The sequence below is a fragment of the Ustilaginoidea virens genome, chromosome 2, assembly GCF_000687475.1.
Source record: "Ustilaginoidea virens chromosome 2, complete sequence".
Classification (NCBI taxonomy): Eukaryota; Fungi; Ascomycota; class Sordariomycetes; order Hypocreales; family Clavicipitaceae; genus Ustilaginoidea; species Ustilaginoidea virens.
Window position 1 is genome coordinate 4427837 of NC_057317.1, and position 26202 is coordinate 4454038.

The window sequence follows — 26202 nt, forward strand, 5'->3', positions numbered from 1 at the left end:
CTTTAATTACCACGTCACTGCCATTGCATCCGATAAGTAGGGTAACTTGCCCTCCCTCCCAAGCAATGCAGAGAAGGGTTATGTCGCCGGGCGGCAAAACAAAACTCGCGACGTGCATTGCCATTCCGAGCAAGACCCAGCCATCGCAATAACTCAGAAGTATCTGTTGAATGTTTGCTGTCATCACTGCCGCTACACCACCCCTCACGCCCGCGTTTCCGTGTGTATGGACCTACGTACGCAGCAGTTGCGGGTTTCAACTGAATTCATGCGTGTCATATGCGCAGAGGCTTTGGCAGGAAATTAGAGCGACGGCGGCACTTGCTCGCGACGTCACGCCACTATTCCCTCTGCTGAGGACCAGCAGCAGGGGAAATGACACTTGTGCCCTTGACCTTGCCGCTTTCCATCTTGGCTGTTCTAGCGCCAAATTGTATCTGTAGCTGCATGCATTAGCTTCGCCTTCTCCCGCACGCCATGCTTTGGCGCGTACCGACCGAGTAACTCACCGCACGTTTCTTCTCCAGCGCCACAGACCCCATGCCCAGCTGCTGTGCGAGGAGACGTAGTATCCGCTTGCCTGCTTCGGGCGTGTCGCCGTCGTCTGGCGGCTTTCCGAAATCGCACTTCTCCCAGACTGGCACATGGATACCCCATCGCACCAACTCTTCGTCGAGATAGGGAAAGCGGACTTCCTTTTCCCAGTGCGCCATCACCCTGTCATCGCGACCGAGGTTCCGCTTGCCCAGCCGACTCACATCGAGTTTCAGCTCCTCAATGAGGCCCCCGTAACCGTCGCGTTCAAAGGCTGAAGCGTGTCGTGAGTATCCTCCAAAGAGCTCGTCTGCCCCCAACCCCGAGAGCAGTACGCGCGCCGTGGTTCTGTAAGCCTCGGGCTGGGAATCGGCGTCGACCTGACACCAACCATCCCCTCGAGCAGCAAAATACAACGCATATGCAATCGAGAGGTCCATTTCAGTGTTGTGGGGGTAAATCAGGTCAATCACCTCGGAGCGATGCTGACAGGCAAGTGAAAAAGGCACGTTTACCTGCAACGATGCCATCAGTACATGAACAAAACCATTGTCAGGGGAAATAACACACACAACTACGAGCCGAAACTTCCGTTCAGGGCAGGTGTGAACTAGTTCAGCAAACGATCTTCTGCCAGTAATGCGATCTGGACACAGCTCGAATAACTCATCTTGGGAAGAGCCTTTATTCTGTGCTGCAATCCTGGGGTTCTCGAAAGCGACATTGACCAGGTCAATGGCTTGATCACCAGGCGCCACCTCACTGGCCAGTCGAGCTAGCACGGTGCAGTCGAGACCTCCAGAAAACAAGACTGCGATCCTGGCGTCGGCGTGAGATGCTCCGGGGGGTAACGGCACTTGCAGAACCCGCAACCGCAAGGATTGGGTGAGAACCTGCCGCAGCTGGCGTACGACGTCGGAATGGTTGGTCAGAGGGGAAGACTTTGCTGGAATCTCCGAATTGAAGGTTCCGATGCCGGATATCTGCGCATGAAGAGGATAAGCGGTAGTCGCCTTTTCGCGGACACGCAATGCCGCGTCGTGCAACACGTACCAAGGACTCGTCTTCAGCCCAGCCGTATCGGACGGGTACAGGCTGTTTGGGCGCCATATCTATCTCCTGCAACTGGACCATGTATATCCCATCTGGCTCTACCTCGACCCAATCAGAGAGAGTGTAGTCGGCCACACTTGACAGCAGAAACGGTTGTCCGGGGCTTACCAGCATGGAACGCCGTCCCAGACGGTCTCGCCCGTAGTAAAGGCGCTTCGCAGGTCTGTCGAGAAAGACGAAGGCAAATGGGCCCTTGATCTCCCGAAGAACATCGAGTACACCCGTGTCGTTGAAGTTGTCGTCATCATCACCATCTCTGTCCGCCAGACCGTGGCGACTAGCCTTGCTCAGCGAAGAAAGAATGGCCTGGCCGTCATTGCCTAGGATGCTGTTTCCCCGGAGCGTCCAGGCTTCCCCGTTCCAGCAAAGCACGGAGCCAGTTTCGACGTCAATCAGCGGCTGCTTCACAACATGGTCACCCCGTAGGGAAAGCACTGTAGACGTAAACGTCAACGTCGTGTCTCCGACGCGCGTGGTGACTGTTCCTGTGTGATCCGGACCGCGATTTCGTAGTCGTCGTTCAAGGGCGGGGGAAATGGTGCGTTTTCCAGCTGCAGATATAGCGACATGAATGCCGCACATTTTTTCCACCGCGTCGCGTAGGACTTGGCAGAGCTAGCTAGGCATGCGAATGCTGAAGTTGATCCCGTGGGGGCGGGAGGTGAAAAGTTGAGTGGACGGACGGATGGATCCCGGGGAGAACTTAGAAGGAAGCAGCCGAGGACGACAGGAGCGACCCACATTGCCCTTGTCCCTCCCTGCCTGTTCGTCGACATCGACTCCGCGTTCTCCGTCTGGACAACGAGGCCGGCCAACACCATACAGAGTTGGGGCACGCAGACTGAAATCAAATTCATCAGCACACCACACACAATTACACCCCAGGGCAGAGAGGACAGGATCTTCCTTTGGCGTGTTGTTTCCCCGCTTACCTGGCAGTTGCCGAAACTTTGCCGACTTTGCCTACCTTTCCGGTGGCTGTTGGCTGGGTGAGATGCGCCACAAATGGAGATGCAAGCCCAACTTCAACCTTGCGCCTCCAGTCCAGGCACATCTGGCCTTTGTTTTTCTTTCTCCAGGCACCAGTTATTAGTCTCGGAAAATCCGCCGTCTGCCCGTGGGTTGAAAGTTAATCTCCGAGCATGGCGTCGCTTGCAAGTCCATGTACGCGTCATGGCTTTGCCTGGACTTGATATATATCGCCTCGACCCTCGCCCTGAAGATTCTGCATCTCCGGAGAGTACTCGACCCGGTACGAGCGCCACCGAGTCTCGGCAAAACTCTTTCGACTACCGAGTACACTCACGGCTCTAAAACACAATGCCACTCCTGGAAACAATCCGCCACTTGGCTATCGCCACCTTGGCCATGGCATCTACCAGTAAGCCCGTGCCTTCGACTCTGGGGGGACGTGGTGGGGGGAACACACGCACACACGCATACACGCACGCGTTGCTGGCCCCGTTCTAACATTTGAAATCTAGTTCAAGCCTTGCCACCCTCGCGGCCAGCAGATGGCGCGCCCAAGATTCCCCTGCGTCTCATGCCCCTGGGAGCCTCCATCACATACGGGCAGCGCTCTTCAACCGGCAACGGCTACCGCGAAGATCTGTACAACCTTCTGACCCAAGAAGGCTACACCGTCAGAATGGCCGGGTCGCGCAAGCACGGCTCCATGGCGGACAACGAAGTCGAGGGCTGGCCTGGCTTCCGCATCGACCAAGTCGAGCGCAAGGCCAAGCGCGCGGTTCCCGGCCGCTTGCCCAACCTATTCACCATCAACGTCGGCACCAACGACTGCATTCAAGACTATAACCTCGACCATGCTCGCAATCGTATGGATGACTTGCTGGAGTATCTGTGGACGGCCTCGCCAAACTCCACCGTCATCCTGTCCACCCTCCTCGTCAACGTCAATGCCACGGTCGAATCGCGCATCCAAAGGGTCAACCGGAGATTCAAGGCTCTCGCCATGCGCAAAACCCAAGAGGGCAAGAGGATTATCCTCGCGGACATGCATGGCGACGACGGACCGCAGAAGGCCGACTTGTCGGCAGATGGCATTCACCCTAATGACAGGGGATACGCAAAGATGGCCAACATTTGGAATCGGAGCATCCGGGAGGCTTCTCGCGAGGGCATGATTGTGGAGCCGAGGCCTCTCCCTGAAGCTTAGAATAATCGACGTTCAATTCCCAGCATGAGCTGATCTCCTACATGAAGCGTTGCAAACACTTGCTGACCCTCGCCGGCACCATTCCATCCTGCTGGGCCAACATCCAGAGACAGCTGATTTTCCTTGAACCCAATCAGCAGCCACCGCGCCGCAAACTGTGTGAATTTTCGCCCCCTTTTTTTTTTTCTTCCCCATCCACATCATAATCCATCACAAGCAGCAACGGCAATCACATCCGGTATGGTGTAGTGGCTAACATCGCTCGCTCTCACCGAGCAGCCCAGGGTTCGATTCCCTGTACCGGAGTGTATTCTTTTTCTCCCCGTGCCCGTGCCCGTGCCCGTGCCCGTGCCCCGTGCCACGACTCGCACCTTTTTTTGACCAGTCCCCAAGCTCACGAGGGGCTTTATGACCCTCGCAAAGCCGTAGCCATCACATGATCCGGTATGGTGTAGTGGCTAACATCGCTCGCTCTCACCGAGCAGCCCAGGGTTCGATTCCCTGTACCGGAGGCGCAACGCGTTTCTCTTGTGTAGAAGTTCGTTTTTTTTTATCCCTTTTTGACCCCAGGCCTTGTTCACGATGCGCCGCGCCAGACAGCCAGCCAGCTTATAAGCAAGCTCCTACGATAGGCGCGTTGCTATAATAAAGATGCGCCAAGTTTCCCAATGTTCCAGGGTACACATCATAGATCGAACAGTCACGTTTCCAACACTCCAGGGTAGGAGGGTAGGCGTTCCCACTTCATCCGCTACATACGCTCGGCGACCCCGGTCGATCGCGAATCCATCCGTCTTCATTGTACGGATATTCATTCATTTAGGTACCTACTTATAAATAGAATGCACCTGACACGATATCAGACAGAGGCCCAGTCACAACTCAGATAGGTCAAGTCGCGTCAAGCCACTGGGTTGATTCCATTCTGAATGGACGGGACGGCCTCTTATCGGGCGAAAAGTCGCAAATTCCATCAAACTTCCATGACCCCCGAATCATCTCACCAAAGTGGCGGACCCCCAGCGGCATCAAAGACTATCTTGTAATGAGCAATCTCAACTGGTCTCGCGTTGGTTCCCGGGGAAAAGGAAATATGAGAGCAAAATAATCATCTGCCTGCATAACCAGATTGTCGACACGCTCCCCAACTTCGTCCCAGTTTGTTATTCGTAACGTCATAGCCCGATAATCCGTCATCTCGCTTTCCACAAAGAACATGCAACTCTAGTTTGGTGACGTGCGAAGCTTTTGATGCTTTCTTTTCCTTTTTTTTTTTTTTTCCTTTTCAATACTGCAATCATTCCTGCTAAAAAGGGGTAACATGTAGTCATTTCCATTACTCAATCATAGGAAGATACTCCACATCGGTCCAATAGAAAGGGTGAAAAGGGTCCAGCTGCGAGGCCTGCGAGAAGCCAAGGTTTGCGCTTGGAACCTCCCCGAACAAGGATTGCTGACAGTTGTCACCCTTGTTCATGCCCAAGAGCTGAAAGTCCGAGCCGCCATTGTTGAAGGACTCATCAAAGCCCTCGTCGAAATCATCAGCATCATCGGGAGTGAAGAGCATTGCATTCTCCCGCCCCGCAGGGGAGAAGTGAACGTGGACGGCGACTTGCGACCCGGGGCAGGGCGCTTGGTACACGGCAGGCTGCTGTGGCATAGCCTTGTTGTAAAGCTGTTCAGGGCGAGAATAATCGGCGGGAAGCTGCACGTTGGCGGCGTAGATATCCTCGTCATTCACAAGAAAGGCGGCGCCGTTCTGGTAAGGCGGGTACTGGTCGTACGAAGTAGCCGAGGAGGATGGAGACGTGTGCTCCAGCATCAGGTCCATGGCGTCCAGAGTCTCCGGCTGGTTACCATGAGTGGAGAGCCACTCTGCGTCAGCTTGGTAGGCGGGGAAGGCCACGGCATCCTGGTCCTGAGGGGGTGTAGGGACGCTGTAGGTAGGCGTGCTCGTCGGAGTGGAAATGCTGCAAAGAGGCGGCGTCTGCTGCACGGAACTGGCAGACGGGGCGGAAGCCTTCTTGCCATTCGTCTTGGTGCGGACATAGGTCCAGCCATGCTTCTTCTCCATGTGCTGCTTGCAATTGGACTCTCGCTTTGACTTGTAGGGGCAACCCGTGAATTTGCACTCGAACGTGGGCGGGGCATCGGAATGCTTGTCATTGACGTGCCGGTCCCTCTCCTTCTCCGTGGGCCAGCCAGACTCGTGGTACTTGCAGGTCCGAACAGGGCATTTCCAAGGTCGAGAATGCGTCTTTTCATGCTTTGTGAGATCGCAGGGGCGCTTAAACTCCCTGCTGCAGCCTGGCTCGCGGCATCTCCTGGGGGCTAGTTCTTCGGCGGTGGCATTCTTCTTTCGCCTGGCCATGGATCGCATGATTTCCTCCTCGTCTTCGCGCTGCTCACTCAGAGAACGCTTAAACGTGACGGGGGACTGGCCCAAATCTACGGCTTCACCAGTGGCAAGGGAAATGGCGGAACCATCCTGCTTGACGCGTATCAGCTCCGCGGGACGGCCATTCTCGGCGATACCGCCGTGAAGTCTAATTTCGTCGTCTCTGAAGTCGTCGTTAGCAGGGGATATAGTCAAGAGGGGCGCATGGCGCGGCACATACTTGTCGACATCAACGGCATCGGCATTGACAGCGCCACCCTCCTCCTTGGAGGCGGCGGCGGCGGCGGCGGCGAGTTGTCGGCCGTACTGGTAGATTTGTTCCTTCAAGTCCATGAAGTATCCGTTAGTGTAGGGTCGATCGCCAGGTCGAACTTGCTCGCGATCCGGAAGATAATCGACAGTTGCTTGGATGCACCGAATCGACGTGAGGCAGAAATCGAGGTACAAAGCAGCGGACTTGGCAGTCTCCTTCAGAAAGCGGTTTTCGATAAGCATCACTCCAAAACACCGTTGCCGATCACACAAAAAAAGCTCACTTACCGGTGCCACAAAGATGAGCGTCTTTTCCAAATCTCGAAGGCAAATGATTTCCTTGGACCGAATCTGCCGAGGGACATCGAGAATGATGGGCTCAAAGGCCTTCAACGTGGGCTTCTCAACAAGGGGCCCGAGTACGTGTTCATGGATGCGGTTGAACGCCTTCCGGCTCAAGGCAGGAAGCAAGTGCTTGGTACCGGGCGCCCCCAAGCCGGTGAGAGCAGAAGGAATGACCTGAGCCCTTGTTTCCTTCTCCTCCGAGGCGGAGACGATGGAGGAACCGAGACCGCTATCTGAAGCATGGTCTCGACGTCGTCCAATTGAGCGGGGTCGCGAGATGCGACCCGGAGGCTCGGGCTTGGCGACGGCTGGGTCGACGACAGGAAGGTCGAGGAAGCCTCGAGGGACAGGAAGGCTGTTGTCTCGAAGCGGCGTCTTGTTGAGGGGCTTGGATAACAGAGAGTGGCTCTCCGTCTTGGCGAGAGCCTCGTCAATATCATTTAAAGTGAGAGCGATACGACGACGGTTGGCATCGACAACGTCGTCTAGGTGCGTCTGAGACCGCGAGAGCTGAGGAGGGACGAAGATGTCGTCTGATGGGGAAGAACGGACGGGGGAAGTGGGAGAATGAAACGTGGCTCCCTTTCGGAGGGCAAAGGTAGCTGCTATAGGCGTCAAACCACTCTCGCTGCCCTTCCCAGGAGGATGGACCAGAGGTGGCCTTCGACGGGGATTGACGCAGGACATGGCGAACGGCTTGATGCAAGTAGAGTGGAAACGATGAGCTGCTGCAACGGATGACGGTAGTTTGGAACAACTATGTCGATAGTCAGACTAACGAGTCTTTACTGTGCCAGGAGGAGCAAAGCGCAAACATAAAGGCGAGAGTGGGGAGAATGGGCCCAGAGTTGTGGATGTGAGTCATGAAAACAAGTTGCCCATGGGAGTACAGATGGTGGTGTGGGATGGAGTAAAGAGAAAGGAGGCACGCGAGGGGATTGGGGATAGAACCAACGCTCTTACCAATGTCCTTGTCAAGCAGTGTAGGGTTCGAGAAGATGATGGCCTGTATGTCTCCGCTGGTACGAAGCCAGGCGAGATAGGTCAACAGCAAAGTCGGCGTGAAACGGCCGTCTGATGGTGACGGCCTCAACCCAAAGCTCGCGATGAAAACGAAGACTGAAGTAGGGAAGCGGCAAGTGATGGGAGGGAGTCTGGAGCTTGGAGCAACACCCGCCAAAAAAAAAAAAAAAAAAAAGAAAAAAACAAAAAACAAATCGCGCAGTTTTGCCCACGGCCTCCAAATGGCACGGACGATCTAACAAGTGTAATTACAAAGCTTGGGGACGCTCGCGGCTCAAGAGACGGGGGGTGGGCAAGGAGTTTTACGAAGAGACGAAGGAAGCACAGATGGGCAGAGACTGAAGATGAAGAGGACGACGAGTTCGCTGGTGGCAAAGGAATCGGGCGAAAGGCCAGCCAGCACACGGTGATGATCGATGGCCAGAAAAGATGACGGGGTTGTTGAACAGATGTCGCACCTGATGATGAAGAATGGAGAAGAGGAGGGATGAAGAAAGGTTGTAGTAGCGTGCGAAGAGTGTCTGGTTTGTAAGCGACCAGAACTGGATGCAGCACGACCACCAAGAGAGCAGAGCCTGGCTTGGCGGTGGGCGAGAAAGTCGCCAGTCTGAGCTCTGAGGCAGAGAACGCTGTTGCCTGGAACGCCGCATGGCCCGAAAGAGACTAGCCCCATGCAAAAGTTGGCGTGGGGCTGTGCAGGGGCCCAGGGAATCCCGACAACCGGAGTGGTTGGCTATACGGACTCGGGGGGGCAGTTAAGCCGTCATGTAGCCGGGTTGGCAAATGCCAAGCCCGTGTGGCCTGGAAGGGAGCCGCACGGGTACTTGGTGGCCTAACGTGATGAGCCAGGCAAGGAACCACGGCGGGGGGTTTGGCTGAGCGCGGAGCCGCATCTCCCCCCCCCCCCCCCTTCTCTCTCTCTCTCTTTCTTTCTTTTTTCGTTTTTCGTTTTCGTTTCTTTTTTATTAGATTCTCTCGCAGACGGTACGACGGTACTGCTACCGCAATTCATTCACATTCCCCTCTAGTCGTGTTTGTAACCGTCGCTGCTGCGGAGGCGGCCATGTTCAGGTATGCCCTATGGTATGGTATGGCTTCATCGTCGTTCATTGTTCCCATCCCTCGGCGCCATTGTCACAGACTCGCAGCCTCACAGCCCTCCCAGAATGCCTTGCTTGGCACGCTACGGGTACGGGGCGAAAGGGGTGGGTTGGCCAGGCTGCCGGTCCGCCGGTCCGCCGGTCCAGAGCCACGCCCAACGCTCACCCACGATCTCCGTTGAGCACATCTTCCGTTGGAACACGACCTGCCGACTTGATCACTGCAGCTTGCACGTGAAGGCTTGCTGCTGTGAGCAATGGCCGTTCTGCTTGTTCATGCTGCCGCAAAAATAAAATCCGCCCCCTACCGGGTTCAACCTGGCCGTGGGCAGCACCACCCACCAGGCGGTCCTATGTATAGAGCTGCCTACCTACCTAGGTACCTGGTTCAGATGCCTCCCTGCATGTCCCGTTTCTTGGACCAAGTGACGGGGAAACTGACTCCATGTGTTGATGAGCACGCCGGGGCCTTGGTACGAGGTCGTTTTGCATCGTCCCGATTCCGACGGCCGCGTTTTCCTTTCCAGGGCAACCCACGCCCGCTCCGTGTCATGTGTCATGTCCACCTGCGGATGCGGAACCTGTGCTTGTCGGCGCACGAATGAAGTTGGCGCAAGGCATCATCGGGATTCTCTTCTCTCAGTGGCTGTGAAGTCGGTCCACCAGTCAGCGATTACTGGTCACCGGAAGTTTCTTTTGGCCCGCTGCGGAGGCAGCTTTGCCTTGCCGCTCCCGCTGCCTTCAATGCATACCCCTGCTGCCCTCGGGCCCGACTCCGCGCGACTCCGCGCGACAGTGGAGATGCGGATGTCACTGCGGATTTTGCACAGTTTTTTCTTTTTTTTGTCATTCTTCTTCTTCTTCTCTCCTTGACAAAGCTGCGCGTTGGGAACAAGATGGGCTTGCTCGACATGCCAATGCTGCTTGCTTGCCGCATCCTTCGAGCGCCTTTTCCGCGTGTCCTGCCCGCCTTGTACATCATACAACATCAAACGTGCGCCCACCCATTGTGCACCAAAACCTGCATCTCGTCAATCAAGCAAAACACGCCTGGCTCGTGATTGCCCCGGCGCTCCTGCTCCCAACGCCGGACCCGCGATCGCACCACGCCGCCGCCGTCGAACCTCGGAATCGCCGTCCAGCGCGTCAGTCTGTTTCTCCAGATGCCCGTCAGGATGCGCCACCACGACACCCACGAACCCCCGGGATGCGTGGCCCGGTAGGCCGCTGCGTCGTAGCCCACGCGCACCCGTGGGTTGAGGTAGACGCCCAGCGTCTTGGACAGCGGGTTGTCGGCGTGTATGAGGCAGCACTCGGACGCCTCCAAGTGGTGCGTCGCCAGCGAGTCTGGGACGCCGCGGAATCGCAGTCGCGTGGACGAGACGAACGGCTCGGCGGGCATGACGACTGCACCCGGGAGAGACTCTGTCAGCGTTTCTTTTCGTGACATTCGTGTTCCTGTCCATGTTGGACGGGGGTTTTCTTTCCTTTCGTGATGACGGTGACGATGAGGGATCATGTGCCCAGTATGTACGTACCCATGCCGTTCCAGCAGCTCGTGACGGGGACGGCGTCCACGTTGTTGACGAGAGCGTTTCTCGACGCCGGCGCCTTGAAGAACGGCCAGGTCTGCGTAATGTGCCCGTGGCCTTCAACGTCTCGCAACGCAAACGTGTCGTAGTACAGCGGAGGTTTCGAAAAGTCCAAGGAGCACGCCGCGGCGTATTCGCCTCTGTTTGTGTCCATCAAGGCCAAAACATCCTGGACCTGCCAGCAGGGCGACCAGCAGGGTAACCAAAAGAACCGAAAAAGAAAAAAAAAGAGAAGGTTAGCCCCCCGCCTTTTTCTGGTGCCTTTTTTTTTCCCCCCTTCTTCTTTCTCCCTCATCCTCTTCCCTCTCTCTCTTCTCCTGTCGTTGCCTCGTCTATTTTTCAAAACGTACCGTAAACACAACGTCGTTTAGGAAAAGCACCTTGTCAAACTCAACCCCCTTGCTGAAAAGGTCCAGCAGGTCCTCGATGGTCCTGTTCCTCAGCCTGGCCAGGAAAGGGATGCGGCGCAGCTCCCTCTTCCCCCGCGGGGTGTCTATCCAGCCTTGGCCCTTGTGCGCATCGTCCAGCTCGTCTTGGTGGGTTACGTCGGACGTCTCGACGCGGTGGGGGACGCCTCGCCTGTCCAGCTCGTCATCCAGGTCGCGCAGCAGCTCCTTGCTGTCGTCCCAGCTGCCGCTTTCCAGGACGCTCACGAAGACGTTGGCGGGGCCCAGGGTCTCGGCCAGGTCGACCACGGCGCGGTTCCAGTGGCTCTTGAGCACGTCGCCGTTGTTGAAATGCATGCTGGCAATGTACACTCGCTGGCGGGCTCGGGGCGGCGGGAGCGGCGGCGGCGGCGTGCTGCCACCGAGGCATAGCTTGTGATGTATGCGGTGCACGTCGAGCACGTTGAACAGGCAGAACAAGGCCAGCGTCACCCTTGCAGTCCGCGAGCGCAAGAGGCGGCCCAGGTACAGGCGGTTGGCTGATGCGAAGGGCATGGTTGTTGACGGGACGGCCGGGGCGTTGCAATGCGTCGAGCAAGGCTATACTATTGTATACATACAGTACCATGGCAGACGGCTGGCGGTGTTTTGGGGGAAACCAGACACCACGGAGTTTGACGCCACAAAAGGCGGCGTTGGCTCTTGCTTTGGGCGAGCTTTGGGCAGCTGTCAAGAGCAGCTGTCAAGCTGGCAAGTGACGGCAACGGCCAGCAGCATCTTGTTGGCGCAAAAGCACGATCCAAGGACCAAACAGCTGGCTGACTTGACCTGAGCCTTGGCAGGCTCAACTGGGTGAGGTTATGGCTACGGACGGTTAGCTGCTGCTCGACTCGACTTGGCGGTTGCGACACCCCTACCTGTATCTAGCTGGAAAGAGAGTAGTAGAACCAGACGTTTGGTCTGGGCATGGTCTGGTTGCCGAGCCCGATCTACAATGGATCTACAAGGGAGAGAGGTCGGTCAACTCAGCCCTCGCCAGGAACTATTGACTGATCCAAGACGGACCCTGATTGCTGCAACGGACCTACAGGGACCGTCAAGTAGTGCCGAGTATTCGCACCCCCCCCAGCCAGTCGTTGATGTTCAACGTGCTATGTATGTATTCCACAGGGCCCACCCAAGTTGGCTGTATGATGACAACATGAATGCAAGTTGACCCGAGGTGGCACGCCATTGGGGTCTGGTTGGCCCCAGCGAGTTTAAAAAGTCTGGTGGTTATAGACCCCAGCCTCTAGCTGTCAAGTCTCACCTCGCAGGGGCTCAATACCAATGCTCCGGTGCTAAACAGCACTGTACATGTACGTCCAGATACTTGCGCAATGCCAGGTGGCAAAGGGCAGGCTGCTTCCAGGTACATAGCATGTACCTGTATGTTGCAAGCTGGAATTTGGAGCCCTGGAAAAAAAGGCGGAAGCAAGTACCCGTATCCGTACCGAGGTGTCTTACATACAATGCCTCACGGCGAGGTGGTGAGGGGTCTGTCATGCCGGGGTGAATCAATCAATCATTAGAGGGCAGGGGCGTGCCGAGACCCGGTGCAGCTGACAACTGGACCCGAGAGCTCAAGCTGGGATTGACCCCTGCATGCCGCCCGACAAGCACATTCATGCAGCCAACGACATTGACAGTCGCCAGGCTGCAGGGGTCTGGTAGGGTTCAATACATTATACATAGTACAGCCCCAGCTGGCCGACCAGACTAGACACTTGCAAGCAGTCTGCATGTAGCAAGTGCAAGTTGCATGTGCGCTTCCCGCCTTTTGAATCAAGTACGTACATGTAGGTTAGTTAGTATTATCTGGCCAAATTATATCTCTACTCTCAACAACACATCTCGCCAACGCCTTTTCTGTCACCGTCCCACTTGAAACTTGCCTAGGTACTTTCGTACGTGGTGCTCCTCCCAACCCGGAATCCCGAGCCCCTTCCAAACATTTGCACAACGCCGTCGGGTCCCGCTGCGCCAGCATGATAATGCTGGTGACTCAATTCACCCTTGGCTCCCCCCCCCCAATCTCATCATTACCCCCCAAGCTTCATTGCAGCTTATTTATTTGGCAAACTGCAGGTCGTAGCCAAGCCACTTCCTTCGGACAACCTGCTCCACGCTGAGACCCGGATAACCATACGTCAGAGGAGCGAAGAACCAGTACCCGGCGACGATGACGCAAATCACAACGGCGCTGGCAATCCATGATCCCATCATGCTCTGGCCAGCAAACCTCTCCCGGGACGTAACATGCTTCCTGGGTCTCTTGCCCAAAGTCTTGGCTTCATCAGCGGCTTCTGCGTTGAAGACAAACTCCACCAACGCACCGGCGACCAGGCATGAAGCCAGGTGGGAAGGCAGGTAGTGGTGCAAGAAGAGTTGACGACCCATGAGGAAAAAGGGGAAATAGTGCGTGGCCCAAGCCAAAAAGAAGAATCCAGTCGAGTTGTACAAGCGAGACCGGGCGCCTGAGCCTTTGTCAGCAAAAAAAAAAAAAAAAAAGAGGGGGGGGGGGATTCAGCATCACTTACGATGCTCGAGAGCGTCAATTCCTCGCCGCAGAGACACTTGATCAGCGAGAATGATGCCTGCGAAAACCGCAATCAAGCTGCTGGTGAACCACCAGCCAAGGGGGTTTCCGATCAAGTAGATTTGCTGCCGGGTATCGTTGTTGGTCCAGAAGCTGATGCCGCGCAGCAAAAACGGCCACTGGTAAGGGTGGCTGGAGTAAGGGTGGCTGCTGGTCAGCTTGCTGTTGTGGTAGAACATGGAACGTTGCAGTTCGAACCACTTCTGCAGGAACGGCAGCTTCTTCACCTGCCGCTTGGGTCTCTGGCGCCGAGCATCATCAGCAGCCAGGGCGGGAACGTCATCCACCGTCCAGATGTTGGAGCTGGGAACGATCTGCTTGTTGCCGTTAATCTCCTGCTGGCCCGAACCCCAGTCGGGCAGAGGCTTGGTGTCAGTCCACATGGCCACCTTGGTTGGCACGTGGATGAGTTTGAAGTAGCTCGCGACCGTCTTGAACTCCTGACCCGGCCTGCCATTCTCAATTCGAATCTCAAACTGCGTGTCGTTGGCACGGCTGCCATAGGCATCCTCTATGGAGACGGTGGTGAATTCCTGGTTGGTCGGGTAGTGCGGCGATGCGACATCATGCGTCAGGAGGATGCTGTTGGTGCCGATGTGTCTCAGTCGAACGACTTCGTTGTTCCGGACAAACCGGCCCAGCTGCCTGTCGTCGTTTACCGGAAGAATCTGCCAGAAATTGTTCGTGTCGTTGTGGGGATACCCGGTGACTTGTTGGCCCTGGCTGGAAACGCGACCGTCTTCATAGCGCAAGGGATAACGCTCTGGATGGCTGTGCAGGTAAGCCTTGGTCTCCTTGTGCTTGATGGTGATGGTGTCGTAGTACTGGATGTCGACCGATTTTGCAAGCATGATGTTGTCGCTCAGCGTCTCCTGAAACGCTGGAGACATGAAGTCGTCGCCGGGCCCGGAGCGCGACAGGATGGCGAAGTGAACTTGGAACCAAAACAGGTAGAACAGGAACGGCAGGATGATGAGGCCGACGGCTCGGGCGGCGAAGTGCTTCCCAAAGTTTGGGAGGCTGAGAGCGCCACCCGGGCGCTTAACGTCCAGCAGCTCCCAGAGATCGATGGCGACGGCGGAGCCAATGGTGACAAAGGCAAAGGTACCGACGTACTTGGTCGACATGTCGCATGACAAGGCAAAGCCGGTCAGGATGAGCCACTTCCACCACTTGCGGCTGAAGGCCTCGTGTCGAAGCTTGTAAAACTTGATGTAGAACAGCAAGCTGCAGGCCATGGAAAGAACCAGGGTGCCATCAAGAAGGATCAGCCTTGTTTGGAGAATGTGAGCATTGTCGAAAAGAACAAGCCCGGCGGCGAGAAGGCAAGCAGGGACGCTGTAGCCGGACTCCCACATGATGAGATAAATCACCGACACGGTCAATGCACCAAGCATGGCGGGAAGGGTACGGAATGCCACGTAGGGAACGTTGTTGGAAATGTAGGAGTCGCCAATGTTTTCAAAGAGGAAGTGGCCGTCGTAACCGGCCAGCCAGCCCATCAAGGCGAAGAGAAGTTTGCCCAAGGGGGGATGAACATCGAAGAAATAGGTTCGTTGGAGGTAGAAGGAAGCGAACTGCGTCGCAGAGGCGTCAGCACACGGTCAACCCAACGGCACCCTGCAGTCGGGAGATGTTACCTTGCCAAAGTGAACCTCGTCAAAGACGACCTCGTTAGGATGGGTGACGCCCCAGAACCTAGTGACGAAGGCCAAGAATGTCGTAGCTATAAAGGCCACCCAGTGGTCGCGCTCGCAGCTGGATGCTTTTCTCTGCCCCGCGGCCTTGGAGAGCTTGTCCAGTTCGAAGTCGGAGGAAAACGAAGCTGCGTCTGACTTTTTGGAACCGACGTTCCTATGCCGCAGGCTTCCTTGCGGCGTTTGAGGCCGAGCCATGATGCTAAAGACAAGATTAGCCCGGCATTGAGAAGAGAAAAGAAGACGGACGTAGGTATGGAGCCGGGAATCTGCGCCCATCCCCAGGTGCTGCGGTCGAGTTGCCCCTTCCGGGAACAGGTAATGGTCACTCACACGAACAGGGGAGATGTTTGCCAGAGACGCGGTCTGCTCTGTACTCGCACAGAGTAGCTGGCCAGGGAGGAGAAAGTATGCAGGAAACAAAAGAGAGCAAGAAGAAAGAAAAGACAGGAAAAGAAAAAGGAAGAAAAAAAGGGGGCCGCCTATTGATCAAAATGGACAAAATGAGACGCGAAATGCCGGCTCAAAGGGAGATGCAGGAAGGTATTGAAGCCTCCCTTTTTGCTAGCGAAAGAATGTTGAAGCTGGCTGAGGCCTCATGGGTGCGATACGCGATACGTGTCCAGCAGAGGACTGTTAGCGCGCTGCATTGCTAGGGATTACTGGACGGACTTGGCTTTACAACGGACGCGAGCTTCTGGACCCACCAGACTGGATGCGCCCTTGGTTTGGGGAAGAAGGTGGGGGGGGGGAGGGGGGGGGAGGGTCCCACTAGCAGTTCCGAAATCGACACTGTGGCAGGTTGAGGTGCCTGGTGCTCGCTCGGGACGGACGGAGTAAGGACCACCGAGGGCAGGACGGTACGTTCCGCCAAGTGCAAGCTCCCTGTTCTGTTCCTCTTGTTGAGGGCCGCTTTTCTCTCTCTCTCTTTTTTTTTTTTTTTCTTTTTTTTTTCTTGCATCGATTGGCAGAATGCGCTTCTGCTCCAGGTCGACTGACTGTATACCGTCTATGTCTTCAGAGCTGTATCCTTTTGCTGGGGGGCTTTCTTGGCCATCATCCCGCCCGCTGTTCCTAGTGGACCACAAACTGTGCGAATGAACCTCGAGCTCGAGTAAGCCTGACCAGCAACACAATGCTGGTTCATGCATTGTTAAAATAAGCTCGAACTCGAGGAGACCCTGGATCCCGGGTTTCATACTATATCGACACGTGCAACCATGTGTGAGATGCACCTCGACACCCCGAGTCGCATCAAAGCCCGTCGATTTCAACGTCATGGTAAAGTGTATCCGCTCGGGCCGCACTGTACAAGCAACCTTGTCCTATGTCTGCCAGAATGCTTCGAGAGAGCGGGAGGAGTTTTGCCCGTGACGAGTACGCTCCAAAACGGTAGCCATGAAGGATGCAGCTTTTCTCTCTTTACCTACTATCCACTGATATCTTGAGAATAACCGTTCAATCAGCGGAACACAATGTGGAAAGGGATGCAATGCCCAGGCCGTTGCTCCCCGTTTTGGCTTGCCCATGGCGGCCCACCAATCATGACCCGCCACCACCTCAGTTTGGCCCGCCAAAACCCGCAAACCAGCTGCCCCGCGGCGGGGTGAACTTTGAATGGGAAACATGAATCAATGGCAATTGCAAGCCAACGTCTCTGACTGGGATTGGACAAGCAGAGCTCCATAGTCCGTACTCCAGACCCCTTTCAACTTCAAAAGGTTCTCCTCGCATCCTCGCATCCTCGCATCCTCGCATCCTTCATATCCCCACGTCTCTGTAGGAAAACCCCCGCCTCGGGCCAAGATACATCATCTTACACCTCTGACTCAAATCACTCTCAGGTATGTCGCCGCGTATCGTTCGCCTTGCCTACCGAGCATCAATCTTCCCTGGAAGCATCTGTGCTGCCTATGCTCGCCGCCGGGCAGTAGTTGCTGGACTGAAATTCACGCCACCTCCAGTTCATTCTCGCACCAAAGGCACAATGGCGGACCAGCAGGTCATCTTCACCAAGGACGCCCCTGCCCGTAAGTCTTGATGAGCCCTCGCCCGGCCTCTCCCCCGACCTCTCCATAACTTTTGCCAGAGCCCCGTGTGCTAACAAGAACGGGGGGTAGCTGTTGGCCCCTACGTGAGTGTCATCCCCATGCATTGGAAACTCGACCAACGAACAAAAGAGTCTGGTGCTCATGTTCCTACGGCTGCCCTTGCTGAAACAGAATTTCTCCGTGCTCTAGTCCCAGGCCGTCAAGACGCCTACCGCCATCTACTGCTCCGGTCAGATCCCACTCAAACCCGATGGCACCATGGTGGAGGGCTCCATCGCCGATAAAACCACGCAGTGCTGCCAAAACCTCGACGCGGTCCTGAAGGAGGCTGGTTCTTCCATCCCCAAAGTTGTCAAGTGCAACATCTTTCTTTCCGACATGGCCCACTTTGATGTCAGTAGACATTCGAATGAAGGCGCGTTTACCCGGGTAAATACCATGGAAGCTGACAAATTTCGCAGGAGATGAACTCTGTCTACGAAAAGTTTTTCGCCCACAAGCCAGCTCGCAGCTGTGTTGCGGCCAAGACTCTCCCCAAGAATGTTGATGTTGAGATCGAGGCTATTGCCCTTCCGTAAAATTGTCGATTTAGAGAAGCAATGTCAGATAGATCGGAAGGCAGCTCAAGTAACTAAAGTCATCTCCTTTGCGCCCAATTGTGCTATCTTGTTCGTGGGCCGTTGTCACTAAGGCGCACACCACTTATGCCGACTGCAATGTAGATACGTGTCGACATAGTCCCGGCAAGTATGCAGAAAGGCCAACAAGTTTTCCGAGGTTTTCCTTTGCTTTTATCCCACAGCCTACTTCCAACCTACTCTAACTGTCACTATGCGTTCCAAATAACAACACGTCCGTCTACGCCGCTCGCTACAGTAACTTGTTAGCCACCAATTTCGGTACATGCCGTTTCAAAACCTGAACTGAAAGGGTAAGAGGTGCACTTACATGTGAACTTGGTGACCTGACCACCGGAGGATTCGAATGGGCGTATAGTCAGAATGGTGTTTTGGTGTATGGTTTTGAGCTGAGTGTCATCTTTGACCTTGCCCTTCAGGTCCATCTGTCTGAACATGTTCAGCGCAGACTCTTCTCTTTGTGAACCAGCATCACGACCTTTGGATTCTACTGGGCCAGCAAGTTGCCAACCCGATTCGCCTCCCTTGAAACGAAAAGCCTCACAGTCATACCCCGCGGCGATGATCTCGTCCTCGCTCTTCCACATCAAGCTCTTGAAAGGTAGCAGCTGCGTCGACACGGCGAGTACGGCGCGAGGGGACTGATCGGGACCCGTGGGGTACACCACGGTGATGCTGCTGTCATGGGCGGCAAAGGCAAGACTGTCTCCGCTAGGAGAAAAGGCGATAGAATGCACCCACCCAGCGGAGTTGTTCAAAAATTCTCCGCAGACGGTGTTGAACGGTAATCGCTCACCCCAAACCCCCGGGTCGGGCTTTGAGTCAACTCCCTTGATGAAGCTTGAGAAAACTCGTGCGTGGGCATCAGTCGAGCCAGCGGCGAGGAGAACCGAGTTGGGGTGCCATGCAACACTGGTGATGGTGCTGCGGATCGGCTTCTTCAGGTGCTTCGACACCCACCAGTCGTTTTCCTCCTCGAAGTAGCAGACGGCGATGACGCGATCACCAGACCCGACGGCAAACTTGGATTCAGACGGCGACCATCGGACAAAGGTGGCGGCTCTGCTTATTCGGAGAAGCACCAAGGTGGGCTTGTAGCCCGTAGGAGAGGGTTCCCATACAAGGGCATTACGGTCTGCCCGCGACCAAGTTAGCATGACGAGCCAGCCAATTCCGGACGACGCCGAGACCGCGACGAACCCTGGGAGCAGGTAACAATGCGACCGGAACCGGGAGCAATGTCCACGCTGGTGACGGTTTTATCGTGGCCCTTCAATTCATCCTTAAGCTTGAACGCGTTGCCCACTCTTCCGTACAACTCAACCGTCGAGTCTCGGGCGACGGCAAGGGTGCTATGGTCGGCTGAGAAAGAATGGTCGGCGATTGGGCTGTGGAACAGGTGGTGGACTTCGGGCTCAGCCATGGCGGAGTCTTTGCTTTTTAGGCGATAGGAGTAGCTCTCTACTACCGCGGCTTCAAGAGGTTGTGGAAGATGAAAGGAACAAAAGGCATGGCAGCGGGGTTCAGCCTGAAGCAAACCCGGTTACGCGGACGTCGAGTTCCAGCTCCAAAGGGTCGACTTGCTGCGGGGGGATCTAGTAGAGGTACCTTTGTACCTCCCCCATATTGGTGGAAGTTTGGGCCTCCTGCCACCAACACCATCTACAGACCAAACTTGGAGGAAAATCTTCGGTCACGAACAAGTTTTGATCAAGCCATTTCGACATCGCATCCTTCAACCCCATCCGACAACCACAGACTTTTTTTTTTCTGGTTTTTTTTTCTGGTTTTTTTTTCTGGTTTTTTTTTTTTTTTTTTTGGAAACAGCCGAAACAGTGCTCGGCTGAAGAGGCGTGGCGATTTCGGTATTGCGCAATCGTTGAGGAATAACAGAGTCGCCATGGCCACAGCAGTGTCCTCGCGAAGTTTGGCACCCAATTCTTCCCTACCCGCCAAAGTTCAACCCATACCTCCCAATCAGACGTGAGTCTTGCCAAGTCCCAGGACCCATTATTTGCTCCCATCTCACGACTACCAGGCTCTACGTTACGAACCTTCCGTCGTCGAAAATTCAGAAAGCCGATCTCCGAACAGCGCTGTACCTGCTGTTCTCAACATACGGACCAGTACTCGATGTCGTGGCACTAAAAACCATGGATATGCGTGGCCAGGCACATATCGTCTACCGTGATGTGCAGACAGCTACCCAGGCAATGAGATCCTTGGAGGGTCAAGAGTTCCTGGGTCGGAATCTTGTGAGTACCTCGGTGGGAGTTTGGGGAATCGAAGGATGCTGACCGACGTTGCGCCTCGAAGAAAATCCAGTACGCCAAGTCCAAGTCGCATTTTGTTGCCAAGTTGGATGGAAGCTTTAAGATGCCAAACTCGTACGGTGCAGCCGTTGTCGAACAGACTCGGTTGCAGCAGAGTATTTTCAATGCTCCACCTCCTGGGACTGCAACACCTGCAACTGCACAAACCAAGCCCCCAGTTGCCGCAGACCACGTCATGAAGGATGCCGGCACACCGGAGAGCCGAGGTCAAAAACGAACACGGGACGAGGAAGACGAAGAGGATAGCGAAGGAGACGTGTCAATGGAGGCAGACAGTGACGACGAATGAGCACCGAAACCGGTTACACGAAGCCATTGTGTCTCGTGACGAGCCCGTGACGAGACTGCAAATGCCAAGATGCCCAAATGGCTTCTTCATTGGACTGCCATTTCTTTGGGTACCCATAGGCCTACACATCCTCCAACCAGTCCCAACCATATCATCAAGTAATTCTTTTTGGAACCGTCAAAGCTCGACATGGCATCTCCAAGTAGGCAAGGGTGAACGAAGAATGCAGGAACCCCAGTTACAGGATGATGCTGAGAGGAATGCATTAGACGGGGCCGGGAAAACGTGGTGCAAAATAATAACCGCATATGCAACTTACATCTGCTGAAATGCCGCCGATTCCGCTCACTTTCCGGAGCCCGCTTTTATACTGGTCGGGAATCAGGCGACGAAAAACGGTGTCGATGTTGAAAGAAGGTTCATGTGGAGGAAGGCCATGGATACTGAACCAGAGACACGGGACTCTATATGAGGGGTGGAGGTGAACTTCATACGCCACATGGGCTGTGTTTTGGGACGCGTGGTTCAGGATGGCTGCCTAAGAAAGATGTGAGATGAGGATACATGCTTTAAAACATAACCCATCTCGTTCAATCCGTACCTTGTCTGCGTCCTCTGCATCCATCATGTCACTATTGTCTGTGTCTGTGGAAGCCAGGTCATCTTCTTGACATGTCGAGATGGAGAAGTTGCTGAGGTCCAGATCGACATCGGCGTTGGTTTCGAGCGGGCGGATGATTTGAAGGTATGTGGTGTAACCACTGTTCAGCGAGAATTTCATGTCAAGGGCTGTGCAAACCCTGAGCTTCCATTCTTTCCTGAGGGGGCCCAGCGTTGCTTGGCGATAGCGGCTGTCGATGTGATGGCAAGCTTCGGCAAACTCCTCCGCAGTGAGAAAAGGATAGTTCTGAAGGTCCATGAGTGACGAGCTCGACTGCCGACGCTGCAGAAACCGGAAAGCCAACCTCCCCTTTGGCGATGAGAATCGGGTCGTGCGTCGAATTCAGTTAGGCGACATGAGATGAGAAAATCCATCAAGGCTGGCTAGTTACCCATCATGGATTGATCCCGGATTTCTTGCTGGTCACATCACGATGGTAGGTGGCGGTCACTGCTGCATCGCTGCATCGAAGTGGCGGCGCTGTAGCAGGCTGAGCAGAAACGCAGGCACCTGTAAGGCTGTTTATCAGGAGACCGTTTTAGGCTTCTACATAGCAGTTCTAGCATTGATCCGTTGGTGGGCTGGGGGTTCGTTACAAGCGGACTGAACTGACTGGTCTTGCTGGACTCTTACCCAATCACGCCCCCCGCGGAACCACATGCGGTGCGGCAACGGGATTGGGCCAATTGGCGATCAAACCTGTCCTATTCTCTTCCAGGGGCCATTGCATTGACGGCACATTATATTGATGAATCCCTCCCTACTCCCAGACGCCTTTCACCTTGCCGACAAGGCCGCAACGGGCTGTCCCTGCTCACGCAGCCTATAGATCCCGAAACTCGTGCTGCGTTCTTTCCGGCCAACTCAAACTCTGTTCCTCATTACAGTTTGAACCCTGGAGTATTGCAGACTAACTAGCCTCGGTGGCTTGACATCCCACCGGCAATGACATGAGCCTTCCAGCCCGATGATCCGCGATCCGTTCGACATCCACAGGAAGAACGCTTTCAAAGCCACCGCCTTCCATACCATCCGGAATATCAAGGACACGGCAGCGCAGGTCGGCGCGACCGCCCTTGACATGTCCTTCAATATCCCGAAGAACGTCCCCAACTTCGCGGCGCCACATCGCAACCTAGAGGACAGGGCCTGGGAAGCTCTTTCGCGCAACCGAGCATCTGCCGGCGGCGGCGGTATCCTGAGCGGCGTGCAAAACAAGGTGTCGAGTTACTTCGAGGACGATGCGTTACCAATGTACAAGGATAAGCCATACGGGTACTCGAGGAGACGATGGTGGCGAAAAAAGCGTCTTCTCGGCACCATCGCTTTGGCGGCGTTGACGTTGCTCTACCTGACGGGCTTTCTCGGTGGCCCGGGCGAGAAACGCCTGCCGAGCTCGGCATCAACATGGGCGTGGTTGGGCATGTCCAAGGCCGACAAGACGACCGACTGGGACAAACGGCGCAACAGTGTTGTTGAAGCATTCGAGCTGAGTTGGGATACCTATGCGCGTTACGCATGGGGTACGTCGAGATTGGAGCATTGTCTTTTTTTTTTTTTTTTTTTTCCAGCGCTTCCTATTCTTTTGCACCGCTGTTGCTAACCTTTGTTCCTAACCCCAGGATTTGACGAATACCGCCCCATCTCCAAAACCGGTAAAAACATGGCACCAAAGGGATTGGGCTGGATCATAATCGATTCCATAGACACCATGATGCTGATGAACCTGACCTCACGGGTGCAGCATGCCCGTGAGTGGCTGGCAAACTCTCTGACTTGGGATCAAGATCAAGACGTCAACACCTTTGAGACGACGATACGAATGCTCGGTGGTCTGCTGTCCGCTCATTACCTGTCCAGCGAATATCCCGAGCTTGCGCCGCTGAAAGAGGACGACCCAGGGAAAGCTGGAGAGGATCTCTACCTGGAGAAGGCCAAAGACTTGGCGGACCGTCTGCTGGGAGCCTTTGAATCCACCTCTGGCGTTCCGTATGCGAGTGTCAACCTGGCGAAAATGGAAGGCTTGCCGTCCCACGCAGATGGCGGCGCATCCTCCACTGCCGAGGCGACGACATTGCAGCTTGAATTCAAATACTTGGCCAAGCTGACGGGGGAAGCAAACTTTTGGGAAAAGGTGGAAAAAGTGATGGAGGTGGTGGACCACAACCAGGCAAAAGACGGACTCGTCCCCATTTACATTTACGCCACCACTGGGGAGTTCCGCGGCTCCTACATCCGGCTGGGGAGCCGAGGAGACTCGTATTATGAGTACCTGATCAAGCAGTATCTCCAGACGAACAAGCAGGAGCCGGTGTATGAGCAAATGTGGGACGAAGCCCTCGAAGGCGTGCGCAAGCACCTGGTCACGTACACAGAGCCGTCTGGTTACACCATTATCGGCGAACGGCCCGACGGGCTGGATGGCGACCTCTCGCCCAAGATGGATCACCTGGTGTGCTTCATGCCCGGCACGATTGCGTTGGCGGCAACCGGCGGTCTCCCCGAGGCAGAAGCGCGCAAGCTTCCCTCGTGGAACCAGAAGAAGGACAAGGACATGAGGCTGGCTCGCGAGCTGATGCAGACGTGCTGGGGCATGTACAAGTGCATGGCGACTGGGCTGGCCGCCGAAATCACCTACTTCAAGGTGGCGAACCCTCCCCATCCCGAACCGGACCACCCCCACCCTCCGGAGGCATTCGATCCCGACCCCGACGCCGCCTGGCGCGAGGACTTTCAAGTCCAGCCCAACGACGTGCACAACCTCCAGCGACCAGAGACGGTGGAGAGCCTCTTTTACATGTGGAGAATCACCGGCGAAGTCAAGTACCGCGAGTGGGGGTGGGAGATGTTTGAGTCGTTTGTCAACTTCACCGCTGTCGAGGATGCAGGCGGATTCACGAGTCTGAGCAACGCCAACGTCATCCCGCCGGTGGCGAGGGATAACATGGAGAGCTTCTGGCTGGTAAGTTAATTTTTTTTTTTCCGTAGGGCTTGCCTTTACTTGCTGTTCCTTGGCCTGGATCGGATCAGACTAGCTGACTGACCGTCGGTTATGGCAGGCCGAAACGTTGAAATATCTGTACCTCTTGTTCTCGCCAAACGACCTGCTACCTCTGGACAAGATTGTGTTCAATACGGAGGCTCACCCGTTCCCTCGATTCGACCTGGGCAAGCTATTCTCAACGGGATGGAAACGCAAGCCGCGGGAGGCGCATGACAAGAGGGTAGGAGAGACCGAGACTGCCTCTCCGTAGGGGCCGGCGGTGCTTCCCGCGACAAGCTGCACGGTCAAAGGGGAAGGAGAGAGATGAGCGACGGGGTTGGGTTGTATAAAAAGGCGGACGAAAGCGGTCATGATCAATGTTTGAACTGTGCACATAAAGGTAGGAGGAACTTGGCACCTGCCGTCTCCCCTTCTCCCCATGTAGCGTTTGCTCGTAGAGTGAGTCACGCGTTCTATCTTGTTGCCCAGCCGAACAGTGCGTTTGACTAGAACCGGCTGTAGAGAGAAAGGTTCGATACCGGAACACACAATCGTACGTACGTGAGGAAGGCGCATGTAGTCAAGGTGCAATGCACCCGGGAGGCGGGGACAGGCCCAGTTGCCACCCACTGGGCTTTCCGTCGTCTGGGCGCGTCAACCGTTTCAACGGTGATGCAGCCGGCAACGCCATTGGGAACGCGGACACGTAGCCCGCTGGGTCAACGTCGCCGCTAGTAAGCGCAGTTGGGTCGGGCAAGCCCAGCCAGCATCGACGGCTCGTTGAAAGGGTCTAGGCCCGCGACGACGCATTGTGGCCAGGATGAAGCAGGGCGGCCCAAGTTCCGACTCGCACCGGAACCCCCGTGGGACACGAGGGCGAACCCAATCGGGGGGGGGGGAATTCCAGATGGGCAATCCAAGGTGTCGGAGAAAGCAAATGCGAGCTCGATCGAGTCGGGCGCTTCTGGCGTTGATGCAACGCTACAAAGAGTGTACGACGAGCACGACGCAAAGGACAAGCGAGGGCGAGAAAGCAACCGTTTGAAGTCAGCTGGGGAATCAGGGCCTGCGATTGGACGGTGCTCCATGCGTGCGGGATTACGGGTGTGAGACACGGCCGGAAATAACAACGGGGGGGGGGGTCAATTGGCTCAAGGTGCAACGGAGTACCGAGTACCGAGTACCAGACAGCCGGATGCGGCACGGGGAGGGGTAACTGCAGATAACTGCAGATAACGGAACAGCACCACACCGCACCCAGGTACGCAGTACGTACATTCTGTACATATGTTACAGGCCACAGGCAGGCAATCGTACGGGCAATCTCGTACGTGGGGGCGTGGCCCGAGTCGCATAGAATGTCGAGTGCAAAAATCCCCCCCCCCCCCCCCCCCCAATCCCGCTGCCCGACTCTTCGCCGTGTCACGATCTGCCCTCCTTCTCTTCTTCGAAAAAACGTGGTGATTGACACGGTCGGTGGCAGACACCTACCTGTTGACGCTTCTGAGGAAATCCGAGTCCTGTCGAGTGACTCGAGCCCGTCAACACCTCCCAACACCTTCCAACCCCTCCGCCATCTGCTCTGCCTCATCTCGTTCCGCTCCTCTGTTCTTCTCCTCTCCCGCTACGCAATCCCGGTCTTCAATGACATCGCATCCTCGTGGCGAATCCGCGTGTGCGAGAGCAGCTTATCCCCCGCGCCGTCGCCCGACCTCGTCTAATCACCCAGGTGTGCTCCTGCAGCCTCTGCTCAGATGCTCGGTGCTTCGACCTCGAATCTAACCCGACCATATCCACCTGAGCCTGGGCTATGATAAGCCGCGGCTGGGGACTCGACGACGTCGCAGCCAATTCAACCTCTTACCGGGTGGCCCACCGGTGACGCTGCCACTGAGACGACAGACAGGCTTTTATCTGAAACTTCCTCCGCAAGCGTCTTCAAATTCCTCGGCCGCCTGCTCAACATCCCGAATCAGGCATCGAGCACGTCTTC

General features: G+C 55.6%; 10 protein-coding genes across 10 annotated transcripts; 4 read left to right on the plus strand and 6 right to left on the minus strand.

The window, feature by feature from the left end:
- Positions 1–341: 341 nt before the first annotated feature.
- Positions 342–2229, minus strand: UV8b_02983 (uncharacterized protein; the record flags this gene model as incomplete). The annotated part of the gene is made up of 4 exons (XM_043140481.1): positions 342–437; positions 510–1049; positions 1107–1517; positions 1588–2229. The coding sequence occupies 4 exons, from the start codon at positions 2227–2229 to the stop codon at positions 342–344; spliced, it is 1689 nt and encodes a 562-aa protein (XP_042996415.1).
- A 738-nt stretch (positions 2230–2967) lies between these two features.
- Positions 2968–3823, plus strand: UV8b_02984 (uncharacterized protein; the record flags this gene model as incomplete). The annotated part of the gene is made up of 2 exons (XM_043140482.1): positions 2968–3028; positions 3132–3823. The coding sequence occupies 2 exons, from the start codon at positions 2968–2970 to the stop codon at positions 3821–3823; spliced, it is 753 nt and encodes a 250-aa protein (XP_042996416.1).
- Positions 3824–5159: 1336 nt separating this feature from the next.
- Positions 5160–7505, minus strand: UV8b_02985 (uncharacterized protein; the record flags this gene model as incomplete). Its single annotated transcript, XM_043140483.1, has 3 exons — positions 5160–6384; positions 6442–6689; positions 6762–7505. The coding sequence occupies 3 exons, from the start codon at positions 7503–7505 to the stop codon at positions 5160–5162; spliced, it is 2217 nt and encodes a 738-aa protein (XP_042996417.1).
- Positions 7506–9929: 2424 nt separating this feature from the next.
- Positions 9930–11474, minus strand: UV8b_02986 (uncharacterized protein; the record flags this gene model as incomplete). The annotated part of the gene is made up of 3 exons (XM_043140484.1): positions 9930–10348; positions 10480–10708; positions 10884–11474. The coding sequence occupies 3 exons, from the start codon at positions 11472–11474 to the stop codon at positions 9930–9932; spliced, it is 1239 nt and encodes a 412-aa protein (XP_042996418.1).
- Positions 11475–13028: 1554 nt separating this feature from the next.
- On the minus strand, positions 13029–15452 carry UV8b_02987 (uncharacterized protein; the record flags this gene model as incomplete). Its single annotated transcript, XM_043140485.1, has 3 exons — positions 13029–13435; positions 13499–15134; positions 15198–15452. 3 exons carry the CDS (start codon positions 15450–15452, stop codon positions 13029–13031), a joined length of 2298 nt encoding a protein of 765 aa, XP_042996419.1.
- Positions 15453–17100: 1648 nt separating this feature from the next.
- On the plus strand, positions 17101–17883 carry UV8b_02988 (uncharacterized protein; the record flags this gene model as incomplete). Its single annotated transcript, XM_043140486.1, has 4 exons — positions 17101–17284; positions 17375–17388; positions 17495–17698; positions 17767–17883. The coding sequence occupies 4 exons, from the start codon at positions 17101–17103 to the stop codon at positions 17881–17883; spliced, it is 519 nt and encodes a 172-aa protein (XP_042996420.1).
- A 251-nt stretch (positions 17884–18134) lies between these two features.
- UV8b_02989 (uncharacterized protein) lies at positions 18135–19366 on the minus strand (the record flags this gene model as incomplete). The annotated part of the gene is made up of 3 exons (XM_043140487.1): positions 18135–18175; positions 18254–19078; positions 19144–19366. 3 exons carry the CDS (start codon positions 19364–19366, stop codon positions 18135–18137), a joined length of 1089 nt encoding a protein of 362 aa, XP_042996421.1.
- Positions 19367–19843: 477 nt separating this feature from the next.
- UV8b_02990 (uncharacterized protein) lies at positions 19844–20565 on the plus strand (the record flags this gene model as incomplete). The annotated part of the gene is made up of 3 exons (XM_043140488.1): positions 19844–19926; positions 19982–20198; positions 20260–20565. 3 exons carry the CDS (start codon positions 19844–19846, stop codon positions 20563–20565), a joined length of 606 nt encoding a protein of 201 aa, XP_042996422.1.
- An 86-nt stretch (positions 20566–20651) lies between these two features.
- UV8b_02991 (uncharacterized protein) lies at positions 20652–21484 on the minus strand (the record flags this gene model as incomplete). Its single annotated transcript, XM_043140489.1, has 3 exons — positions 20652–20816; positions 20885–21103; positions 21167–21484. 3 exons carry the CDS (start codon positions 21482–21484, stop codon positions 20652–20654), a joined length of 702 nt encoding a protein of 233 aa, XP_042996423.1.
- A 709-nt stretch (positions 21485–22193) lies between these two features.
- Positions 22194–24480, plus strand: UV8b_02992 (uncharacterized protein; the record flags this gene model as incomplete). Its single annotated transcript, XM_043140490.1, has 3 exons — positions 22194–22749; positions 22849–24188; positions 24286–24480. 3 exons carry the CDS (start codon positions 22194–22196, stop codon positions 24478–24480), a joined length of 2091 nt encoding a protein of 696 aa, XP_042996424.1.
- Positions 24481–26202: the final 1722 nt, after the last annotated feature.